The sequence below is a fragment of the Mytilus californianus genome, unplaced genomic scaffold (assembly GCF_021869535.1).
Source record: "Mytilus californianus isolate M0D057914Y unplaced genomic scaffold, xbMytCali1.0.p SCAF_7, whole genome shotgun sequence".
Classification (NCBI taxonomy): Eukaryota; Metazoa; Mollusca; class Bivalvia; order Mytilida; family Mytilidae; genus Mytilus; species Mytilus californianus.
The window spans coordinates 109,635,370-109,647,789 of NW_026262723.1; the positions used below are offsets into that span (position 1 = coordinate 109,635,370).

The window sequence follows — 12,420 nt, forward strand, 5'->3', positions numbered from 1 at the left end:
TTATTCTATGAAAGTTGAATTTAATGTGCAATATAATGTGAAATCTGCAATTTCTGCAAAAGTGATGCAGACACAAAAAAAAACCATACCTCATCTCTGTATTTTTATGTGTTATGTGCAGTTCATGTCTGCATTGGCAGCATCTTCCTTGTGCAAGACCAAAGAATGCACCAAAAGAAAGGCACTGGTTATTTAACACTTTTAAAGCATTTTGAGGTTGTTGAATGTTACTTTTGATTTAAGGATATTTTCATTGAATTGTAGTTATAATATCGATTTTAATATGCATGCTTTGCTTAATGTGTATTAAATTCTTAAAAAAGACATATTGTTTTTAGAGACTTCTTGTAAAAGTAAAGAATATCAATTTTAATATTCATGCTTTACTTATGTATAAAATAAGAAAAGAAGGCATATTTTTAGAGATTTTTTATAAAACTGTATGTTTCTATATTTTTTCTTTTCTTAATTAATATACTGAAAATCTGAATTAAGACCGGCAATATAGCAAAACTCTATATAAATCGCTATTTTGCCGTCTCCTGCAAAATAGCGCTAAGGAGGCTATTTTGCAGGAGCCGGTAAAATAGCACCTTTTTTTTATACTGACGTTAAGAAATACTTGGTCTGTAGAATCATTGTGAGGTATACTTGTCACTTTTAAATGATTCTCTTGACCTTGATATGAATGTAAACATACTTTAAGAAAATGAGATATTTTAGCATGTCAACTGTATATTTAGGGAACAGATCGAGACAGTGGTTTGAATGCAGCATTGAGATACAGTTTATCAGGCACTGGAGCTGATGTGTAAGTTTATTAGATTGTTAGAATATAGATTATATGACAACAGAGCGGATGAATAGGTAGTGGTTGTTTAGATACAGTTTATCTGGTTCCACAACTGTTAAGGAAATAGATACAAGAAATAGTTTACAGAAACTCTAGATCAGGTACCAGAAGTAATGTGTAAATGAAAGGTAGAATTGGAATAAAGTTTATTTGTATCAAAAGTGATGTGTAAAAAGAGTGGATAATTCGTACAGAGCTTATTTTGGTATCAAAAGTGATTAAAAATAATAATAATGGAAAATTGTAATATATATTGGTATAGAGTTTATTGGTACTAGAAGTGATGTTAAAGGAGAACAAAGAGGTGGTTTTCCAATTGTATTTGACAGTTTCAATTATTGCTGTCGATTTGGTTTTAAAATTCATATTTCTATATGTGGCAAAAAAAGGATAGTGCTAATTTAACTAATATATATCATAAATATTAATATTACTGTTTTATCATTTTAGCTTTAATGTAAATGCTACCACTGGAAGCATTACTTTGGCCAAACCACTAGATTTTGAAGTGACACCTCGATATGAACTACTATATATAGCAGTCGATCAAGGAGCCTCACCACGACAGAAAAGTGTACCATTATCTATACAGATCATTAACTATAATGACTTTGGACCCGTGTTTAATCCGCCCACTTACACAACATCTATCAGAGAAACAGACTTATCACTTTTAATACCGGTCACTGTCCAGGTAAGAAACAGACTTGTCACTTCTAATACTGGTCACTGTCCAGGTAAGAAACAGACTTGTCACTTCTAATACTGGTCACTGTCCAGTTAAGTAACAGATTTGTCACTTCTAATACCTGTCACTGTCCAGGTCAGTTTATTTATCGTTATTCTTCCAAGACCTGTTTGTTTACCTATGTATATGAAGGAAAGTAGACTTCTTATTCCTGTGGATTCATTATTATACATCAGATACCTATTTCCATGGATATTTACAGATATAGGTAAACCAAGAATAAACATTTTTGATGAATTCCAAATTTTCTATAATAGTCTTGTATGTAGACTATGGCAAAATCATGAATTCAAATTATATCCTAGAAGATTGGTATCCACGAAAAATAAAGGAATCCAAAGTACATGTAATTATCCAAACTCAGTTTATGTAATGCTATGGGCCTAGTTAACTTTCTTCAAAAGTTTATTACTTACAGTAAATGCTAATAATACAAGTACAGGAAATACTTAATTCTTCAATGCTTATATAGGCTGTAAAGATAATAAATTCAGTGAATATTCACACTAATATTGAGCACTGGATGCTAAATTATTCAGTCTTGTAATATGTCAATTTCTGCATGCAAACCATACTGTAACGGATTTATTTGAAAAGAAAACGCACAATGTTTTATTTTGTCATGCTCTCTGTCAAGTGTACATTCATTGGAAACTGTGTAACCATTACTGTATATTTTATTTAGGCCACGGACAAAGAATCATTAAACAATATAACATACAGAATCATAGCTGGGAACACGCCACCACCGGCAGCCTTTATACTGGGACTGAACTCGGGTGTTTTGTCTGTCACTAGAACTATCAACTATAATGAAACTCCTAACAACCAAGGATTGTAAGTTTATGTTAAGTCTCATTGGTTCTACTGTAAATTAATGCATGTATTTATTATTGCAAATCCTTAACCTCTGGCAAAAATGTGTTTGCAAATATTTGATGAAAGAAAATCACTGCTGAAATAATGAATGCTAGTTTTTATTATTGTGAACTGATACCGTCGCTTTTTTCGCATTTATAAAGACATCGCAATAATTTCTAATTTTACTGTAATTAGAAAAAAGTAAAAGGGTAGTTTGTATAAAAGTTACTCTCCTACATTTAAAGTGTGACATTACAACAGAAGAACAATTTTACAAATAAGACATCATTTATCAATTTTGTAATATAGTGCTCTTAACAGAGAATTGAAATATCCTAGTTTTTGATATTTTAGCTAAACATTTGTTAAAATAAGAAAATAAATGATTAATCAGAATGCCATCTTGAATGAATGATATGTGAATAATCATGATAATAGTCCATATGATTTTGTTCAATAAAAGTTTCCAGTTTCTGAGTACTTGTGTCTGTTTCAGCTTTGTACTAACAGTAGAAGCCACTGATGCTGATCAACCTCCACAGAAGACTAATACAACAATTACAGTATCAATTATAGTAAGTTGTTTGTTAAGTACTGTACCCAAGAGCAATCTGGTCCGAGTACACAGTTATCGTCCTTTGATTTTCGTTGTCCACAAATATAGTCCCTAGTGTGGACAGTGTGTTACTTGCCATTTTTTTTTATACCCCTTCGAAATTTATTTCTTCATGTTTTATGCCTCAAATAGCAAGTAGGGGGATGAAATTACACTGTAAAAAAAATTGGGTCATGAATTTTAAAGTAAAGTAGTGATTTGGTCCAGCTGAAAAAGGTTAAAAATAAGCACTTCGGAAGCTGTCAAAAGATTTCAAGACCCCCTTAACATAAAATTGTCCATATTTTGAGTTAGAGCCGATGACGTTTTCTATAATTTTGATATAATTTGTCCCAAAAGTAGTACAACACACTGTAAAAATATTATTGAGAAAGCGCAGGTGGGATTTTTTTAATTTTCATTTATTGTCTAAAAGAAATGCACTACGAAATAACTGTGTACTCGGACCATCTATACACATTATTTTCCCTCTAGGTTGTTATAATCGATTTTTTTTTAAATGGTTTTAATTGATTTCTGATCCATTTTATATTTTCCATTATCTTAAAATATAAAATTTTCTAAATTAACTAATTGCATAATTAATAATTAAAGTGTTACAGGAACTGTTCAAATGAAAAACAGCAATTAGAGTGCCGTCCCTTTGGAATGGTACTTATTTTCTAGATTGCATGTCGCTTGTTGGTCTTGTGTCCACATCATACTTATCCTTTCTTCTCCAATTCTCCATTGAAAATCACTTTAGTCGGTAAATTAAAAGTAATATAGTTAAATTGTATATAAAAATTATATTAAAAAAGATATCATGTGATGGAAATGTATTTCAGATTTTACACTTATGCAGATTTTCTTTGCTTGTTTTATAATAGATGAATACTTTTATTTGATAAAAATTTCTTCATGAATAATTTTATTCATAAGTATACACAAAATTATATGTCATACAAGATACAGTTGTTTAGATTGGAGTAAGAGATAATGCCTCTCCGTAATATATCCTTAAAAACAACCTTTCCTGAAATCTATGCTTGATAAATATGTATACTAAATACTTTTTTGATAGGATGAAAACAACCATGATCCTATATTTGCACCAACAGTCTACAGCGGTTCTATAAGTGAAATAGCTCCCAGAGGTAAGAATATCAATAGTCTACAGTGGTTCTATAAGTAAAATAGCTCCCAGAGATAAGAATATCAGTAGTCTACAGGGGTTCTATAAGGGTAAAAGGTCCCAGAGGTAAGAATATCAATAGTCTACAGTGGTTCTATAAGTGAAATAGCTCCCAGAGGTAAGAATATCAACAGCCTACAGTGGTTCTATAAGTGAAATAGCTGCCAGAGGTAAGAATATCAACAGTCTACAGTGGTTCTATAAGTGAAATAGCTCCCAGAGGTAAGGATATTAACAGTCTACAGTGGTTCTATAAGTGAAATAGCTCCCAGAGGTAAGAATATCAAAAGTCTACAGAAGTTCTATAAGTGAAATAGCTCCCAGAGGTAGGAATATCAATAGTCTAAAGTGGTTCTATAAGTGAAATAGCTCCCAGAGGTAAGAATATCAATAGTCTAAAGTGGTTTTATAAGGGTAAAAGGTCCCAGAGGTAAGAATATCAATAGTCTACAGTGGTTCTATTAGTGAAATAGCTCCCAGAGGTAAGAATATCAACAGCCTACAGTGGTTCTATAAGTGAAATAGCTCCCAGAGGTAAGGATATCAACAGTCTACATTGGTTCTATAAGTGAAATGGCTCCCTCTGATAAAGGTTACTAAAAGTCCAGAGTGGTAATATAAATGAAATAGCTCCCTCTTGAAAGTATCACCAACAAACCTCTCTTTAGTATTTTGTTTAAAAATGTTGTGGTATTGCTGTGTCAGAACATCTTTGATCATCTCTGTTTTAATGATATAAAAATTATTTGGATAGCTGCCCTTTAATTTGGTTAACTGTATCCTTGTGTTTTTCTGAGAACTACTAAATGATTTAAGATATTATATTTAATTTGTTAACCTTTCTTACATGTCGGAGAAACTTACACAATTTTATTGTCTGTCAGAAATAAAAATGAGTTTTTGTTTTGTATATTTTTAGACACACCCATCACGACTGTGTCGGCAACTGATGCTGATTTTGGATCTAATGGTAATATTAAGTATTACATCTGGAGTGGAGGACAAGATAACTTTGCTATTAATACAGATAATGGTGCTATCACTGTCAGCGGCAGGAAAAATCTGGATTACGACAATATTAAATTATACAATGTTACTGTAAGTTGGCACGAAGACTCTTGGCTATTATTATGATAAAAGTAACTTATATATCTTATATGATATGTTGAATTCATTTTGTAAGCAGATATATTCTCAGTATCATACAAGAGATGTTTACTCCATATTGTCAAACTGCCGGTACTGTTATTAAAGTTTGGAGATGTTATGCAAGTCATTTTAACATGTTATTGTCTTCAAAAATGACCACTATTTATTTTTACTGAGGTAAAGGTATTCCATTTTATTACTATAAGGTGGATATGAATAGAGGAAGGAGACTAAATTTCAATACTTTTTAGGCTTGTATAAAAAGTGAAGTTTTATATATTCCTTCATACAATTTTGTTATTAGTATTAGGTGTCTTTCAGATGCATATATTACAGTGCATAAGATCTTAATATGTACCAGAATGGATAAAACTTGAAACAAACATATTAATGTATGTTTTTTGGATCGTCACAAGTTATGACTTAAGTCACGTCTACTTCTTGTCAGATGAATTTGTCATAACTAACGAAGGAATTTAAGTATGATGGTTGAATCACAAAAAGTCGTAATAACGACTCTCAATAAAAATGCCAAAAGTTATCCAACCTATTGTATTTGTTTGGTGACAGGGAGGATGAAAGTCATATTGCAAATGAACCTTTGAGGGTGGGGGGGGGGGGATGATAGTAGAATAAAGTTTTTATTGTCAAATAATATTTTATAGATCCATGCAAGAGATGAAGGTGGTCCTCCCAGGACAGGGACAGCATCAGTTTTGGTCACAATAACAGATGCTAACAACAAATTACCAGTATTTCCAAAACAGGTCTACACAACTAACATTCAAGAAAGTATGTGGTCTGATATTTCAAAGCTAGTCATGTATAAATCATGTTGATTTCAACAATAGACTTACAGGTTTACTGTTACTATTACAATTTAAATTGATAACAAAAAGTAAACGTAGGTTGATGTAAGCATATCAGATTTAATTATTGTAGTGGTTATAATCAATACATTGTACTTAGGGCTGTTCCATAAAAGCATACATGGGACCCAGGGAAGGCACTTCCAAATCTCAACTATGGTTGGGTGTAATCTATGTTTTTGCATAGTGGAAATGTAAGTAAAATTCTAATTTGCCTCTATAGGTGGTTACTCCATTTTTTTGGTACCCTGGGTACCATGTATGTTTTAATGGAACAGCCCTTATATAGCTTAATCTAAATCAATCTTCATAGACTAAACAATAAATAAGGAAAACTTGTTCAGTCTTACAGTCAATTTTCTGAAGTATGTACTGTAAAAAATTCACGTTGCTTGCAATCAGTGGAGATATATTCAATCTATTTTCAGATATATCCTCTGGGATAAATTCAGTACGGTTTGGACACATTGCCTGCAATCAGTTGACATATGTTCAGTCTTTTTTTAGACATGTCCACTTCAATAAATTCAGAACTATTTATACTTGTGGTTTGCCATCATTTGAGATCATTTGAGATCTATTCGGGTTATTTTTAGACTATGCAGTAGCTGTTATTAATTTGTGCAAAACAATGAATACTTAATTATTTGAAAAACAACTAAACAGCAAGGAAAATGTCTGAGCTGTACTTGATATACCACCGGGAAAATATCTTAAATATATATCCTTAACAGGACAAAACATCAAAATTGTTGTTTAAGTGTCTTCCACCATCTTGGATTGTAAAAAAGCAGAAAACAATTAGTCTAGATCTTTAATGAACTGTGCTAATTTTGAGAGAAGATTATAATTAATTTGCAAGACTTTTCATTAATTTAAGGAAATAGTTTGTTTTATGTTATCAATATTACTGATTTTTACAAATTCAGAATTTTTGTTTTTTTATTCAATTTTTTTTAACTTTGCCAAATAAGGGTAGATAACTGTGATAATGTAAATTTGATATAGGAATGTTTAAGGAATTTACCTATTTTATTTTGTAGCAAGCAAATGAGTCTCTTGCCCCCATTTTTACTTTTTACTTTCAGAAATCACTTTATAAGAGCTATCTTCACATATTTTATCTTAAAATTCTATCATTGAGTTTTCTTTTTATCATACAAATTTGGGTTTTCATGTCCAATTGCAATCTATACAAAATCTGACAATTTTGCACAACCTATAACTTGAAAAAAAGCCCTGTGACCCATACATTTTATTATATTTTTGAAAAGAGCATGATATACACTACACTTTGAAAAATTAAAAAAAAATCTATCAATTTTGATCTAGACCCCCATCTACCTTAAGACTAAAACTTGTATACAATTGCAACAACTATAGCATACTCTGATCACTATGTAAAATATATTGAATGCATGTGCATTATAATAATTTATTTCGGAAATTTTCCTCTGTATCAGACTTATGTTTTGATTGGTTTACATTTAAATAAAACCCTTTTACATTACTAGGTGTTAGTATTGGAGCTATAGTTGACACAGTGATAGCCACGGATCCAGATTCTACTAGTAGTCTTGTGTACTCTATCCTCAGAAGTTCTATAGTAGCCAGAGACAGTAATGGTGCTGTCATTAATTCTGTCTTCCCATTTGATTACAGGGTGAGTAGAAGCATATTCATAAAAACCTACAAGGGGCCTCAGTGGCCGAGTGGTCTAAGTAGTTGAACTACTGTATCACTAGCCTGTCAACACTGAAGTTGTGAGTTCGAATAGATTTCGAATAACTTTACTCAGGAAAAGACAACAAAAAAGACAAAGCATCAACATAGACACTGAAACAGTTACTTGTATAATGTGCTTATGCAAGAGGCTTTACCCTTTCATAATACCTAGGGGCCAACAAAATTTGAAGTGGCAGTTTGGAATCTTCTCTTCAAGCTGATAACGGGTGAAATTTTAGTCTGTTTTTTGTGAAAGGATGTTAGTATGAAGCAAGTGCAGTGTAACAAAAATATTCTCATTATCTAATTCTGGTGATTGACTTTCTGATCATAAGATATTTGGAATAATCAAAACATCTAATATTCAGGCACACTTGTATAAAAAAGTTGATGGCTGTTAGAACTGTCACAATGACATTTTATAAATAATTAGAAAAATTCTAAATTTGGTTTTCTTGAGCAATGCATTATTTCTTACTTTTCTAACAAAAAATTCATTGCATACCTGCAATTTAAATTCCTACAATAGTTACTTAATTACGTATACTGATATGGAAGGGCAGTAACTTTCAAGCAAAATCAAAGATATTATATGGTGTACCAACATTAATTTGGGCCTGATCAGGAAGAACATACTAGAAAGTAGTACATATTTTTGTAATTTTGGTATCAAATGAAGCTGAATGACTGTTGATCATTGTAGAATATTTTTGACTGCTAATTTTGAATAATAAAAATTTTACATGAAGTTTTAAAAAAGGAGGGTATATTTTGCCTGTTTCTCAGATCTGAAATACCTATTTTGGTACTTCCTAAATTCTGGGAACCAGTACGTTCTTATATGCAATAACAGGAATGTTGATTTTTCAGCTCAAGACAAGTTAAGATAGTGCTCTGACATGAAACGGCTGTCACTTTATTTGATGTTAAGACAAAAGCACTATAAAGGCTTGAAATTGAAGAATTTAACATAGGAAGCAATTGGGCCAAAAATTAGTGGTGTCCCTCCTTATCATGATTTTAAGTAATAAACACAGTTATCTCCCTTTCTTGTTATGTATTCAACACTTTTCACAAAACTACACACATTTACAAATATATGTTCAGCTTTTTTTTTCAGAGTATCAAACATTACAATATATGCAGAGTACTTTATTTACTGTATAATGAACTTTTTGTGTTTGTATTTAAAATAGTGATATTCCTTTAGAAGTTGCTAAGACCCTCTAGGAAAATAGATGTGTGAGTTGATAAAGATTGTTATAACAAAAGGTCATTTTTTTTTTAAAAACAGGATGCTTTTACCATTAATAATATAACTGGATTGATCACAACTGCTTTGAAGTTAAGTCGTGATGCAGCAGCTACTATTGACTTCAATGTGCAGGCACAGGATATAAATGCACAGGAGCCTTCACCTCAAACAACCACAGGTAATGAATATATTGAATGGTTAGTTCAGAATCGGACAGAAAAGTGTGGTTAACACAAGAAATTAAGACATGCCATGTTCCATTGATTACCAGTTTTGTGTCCCTGGTTTGAGGTATTTAGTCAAATCTTACCACTACGAGAGGGTAAATCTTTAACTAGGCTGAAATTTCTTTTAACAAGGTCTTGCTAGGTAATTTACTTCAACTTTACACACACTAAAGTACAAAATCATTTTTGGTTCAGAACATTTTAATATCTTGTGGAATATAAAATATATTTGATAGTTATCAGTCACCTATGTGCCTGTTTCACCTCAGCTCAGCTCTTCATAAAATTTGCATATGATGGCTTTGTGATGTCAAATATACTTGAAATTGCTGTAATAAATTTGACCAAGACTTATCACCAACATCATGTATAAGAACTGATGTTTAAAGGTTTGACCTCAACTTATCAAGTCTTCTTCCAGTTTGCTGATAAATCAAAGAAAAATGAAGCCATAAATCTACATCCTAGGAAAATAACTATTAGGTTCAGTTTAGCTGTTTCAAATCTTGTATTTACCTCTCTTGATTTTCCCGCTGTGACTATAATGATTTATCAAGGAAGATTACCTTTGCTTTAAGCCAATGAGAAAAGAGAAATTATATAGTCATATAATAATGTAAAATATCAGCTGCTGGTCACAATACCATCTTGAAGCCTTTTTGAACTTATTTGCTCACTTGACTTCATATTAGGATTCACAACTGATATTTTACTGAATCGGTATGCAGAAAACCTGATTATTATACCCCCATTTTAGGTGTTGGGTTTTGTAACATTTGTGGGGCTAAGTTACAATCCCCTAGTCTGTCTGTCTGTTTGTATATCTATTCGTATGTCTGTCTGTTTGTGCAACAAATAATTTTGGTCAAACTTTTCTCAGAAAAACTACTTCACAGAATGACTTCATATTTGTTTAACAGCTTGACAGTGATGAGTTGTAATCAGTGAGCACTTATACCTACTTCATGTTTGCCAATACTTTGAATTTTTCAATATGTTGAATAAACTCGAAATTTTAATCACAAATTTTTCCAATACTACTGCACAGAATATAAGGTCAGCAGCTCAACAGTGATGAGTTGTAATGAATGAGCAGTTTTTGGATGTGTCAGATACCTACTTCTTTTTTTCTGATATTTTGAATCATGAGTGGAGGTATATATGTCTTTTGTCGCATATCAATGTCTCATTCAGAGTTGTTGAATTCCTTGGTTGTTATTAATGCTGCTTTGTGTTGTTGTTGTCTGCTTGCTTGAAAAGTCCTAGGTAAGGTTGGAATGTTGTCTGCTTACTTGAAAAGTCCTAGGTAAGGTTGGAATGTTGTCTGCTTACTTGAAAAGTCCTAGGTAAGGTTGGAATAGTTTTTGTGACATCATTTAGGTCACAAACAACATGTTTATTTTCTAGATTTATGTTAAGATAATTACATGAGAATCTCTGTTTGAGTTTTGCCTGCTATATCCGTGTGCTGGATTTTCTCACTGTAATAATAATAATAATAATAATAATAAATTCTTTATTTAACGAAGGTAACTCATTTACCATACAATTGTTAATCTCACACGAGGCCTTCACACATTAAAATGAACAATTAATACATAATTAATACTGTGTCAAAGACCCATTGTATTCTGCTCTTTGGTTGGGTAGTTGTTTCTTTGACACATTCCATGTTTCCATTCTCAATTTCATTATTAAGTAACTTTTTATTTCAGCTGATGTTTTGATCACAATACTTGCTGATGCTTCTGTTGATCCATACTTTGCTCCACCATGGACAGTAAGCAATCCTAACTACAACTTCAGGATATCTGAGGAAACCAATGTACAGACGATGTTAACAACATTGATTGCTACAGATCCTGCCATTACTGAAAATGTTCAGAACTTTGAGGAAGTACCAGGATCAGATATAGGAGATTATTTCAGTGTTGACAGAACTACAGGTAAGAATAGGTTGAAAAGCTTTTAAAGATTTTGAAGTATTTGTCTATTCTTTCCAGAGTAACTGATGGGTAGAAATATAGAAATTGGACTGAATATTGGTTTGTTTCTTTGAAATTGTTATGAATTGACACTTATCAGATTCTTTGTTACTTGCACTGATATTGATTTATTTCTAGTTTCAATCATTACATTAATTATACCCCACGCAACGAGTTGCGGAGGGTATTTTTTTTTTACCCGTCCGTCCGTCCATCTGTCCGTCTGTCCGTCCGTCAGTCCGTCAGTCCGTCAGTCCGTCAGTCCGTCAGTCCTGTTTCTTGTCATCGCAACTCCTCTCAAACCACACAACAGAATTTCACGAAATCTTTTTAGATAATAAGGACATACTATGTAGTTGTGCATATCGACAGGAAATTGCTATTTAATTTTTTTTCTAGGAGTTACGCCCTTTTGAACTTATTTACTTTAATGTACTACTGCAACAGTTTGTCATCGCAACTCCTCTGATACCACACAACAGAATTTCATGAAACCTTTTTAGATAATAAGGACATACTATGTAGATGTGCATATCGACAGGAAATTACGGTTCAATTTTTTTCTAGGAGTTACGCCCCTTTGAACTTATTTGCTTCAATGTACTATGCAACAGTTTGTCATCACAACTCCTCTGATACCACATAACAGAATTTCATGAAACCTTTTTAGATAATAAGGACATACTATGTAGATGTGCATATCGACAGGAAATTACGGTTCAATTTTTTTCTAGGAGTTAAGCCCCTTTGAACTTATTTGCTTCAATGTACTATGCAACAGTTTGTCATCACAACTCCTCTGATACCACATAACAGAATTTCATGAAACCTTTTTAGATAATAAGGACATACTATGTAGATGTGCATATCGACAGGAAATTACGGTTCAATTTTTTTTCTAGGAGTTACGCCCCTTTGAACTTATTTACTTTAATGTACTACTGCAACAGTTTGTCAT

General features: G+C 32.1%; 1 protein-coding gene across 1 annotated transcript in view; it reads left to right on the forward strand.

Annotated features, from left to right (window-relative positions):
* The window catches only part of LOC127709630 (protocadherin Fat 4-like), a 75,117-nt gene that overhangs the window by 41,276 nt on the left and 21,421 nt on the right, over positions 1-12,420 (forward strand). Inside the window, exons 14-23 of the mRNA XM_052215235.1 lie at positions 744-811; positions 1,304-1,547; positions 2,287-2,438; positions 2,959-3,037; positions 4,142-4,214; positions 5,172-5,350; positions 6,067-6,193; positions 7,785-7,933; positions 9,290-9,428; positions 11,193-11,423. Of these exons, the coding sequence (XP_052071195.1) occupies positions 744-811; positions 1,304-1,547; positions 2,287-2,438; positions 2,959-3,037; positions 4,142-4,214; positions 5,172-5,350; positions 6,067-6,193; positions 7,785-7,933; positions 9,290-9,428; positions 11,193-11,423 (1,441 nt within the window). The remainder of the gene's footprint in view (positions 1-743; positions 812-1,303; positions 1,548-2,286; positions 2,439-2,958; positions 3,038-4,141; positions 4,215-5,171; positions 5,351-6,066; positions 6,194-7,784; positions 7,934-9,289; positions 9,429-11,192; positions 11,424-12,420) is intronic.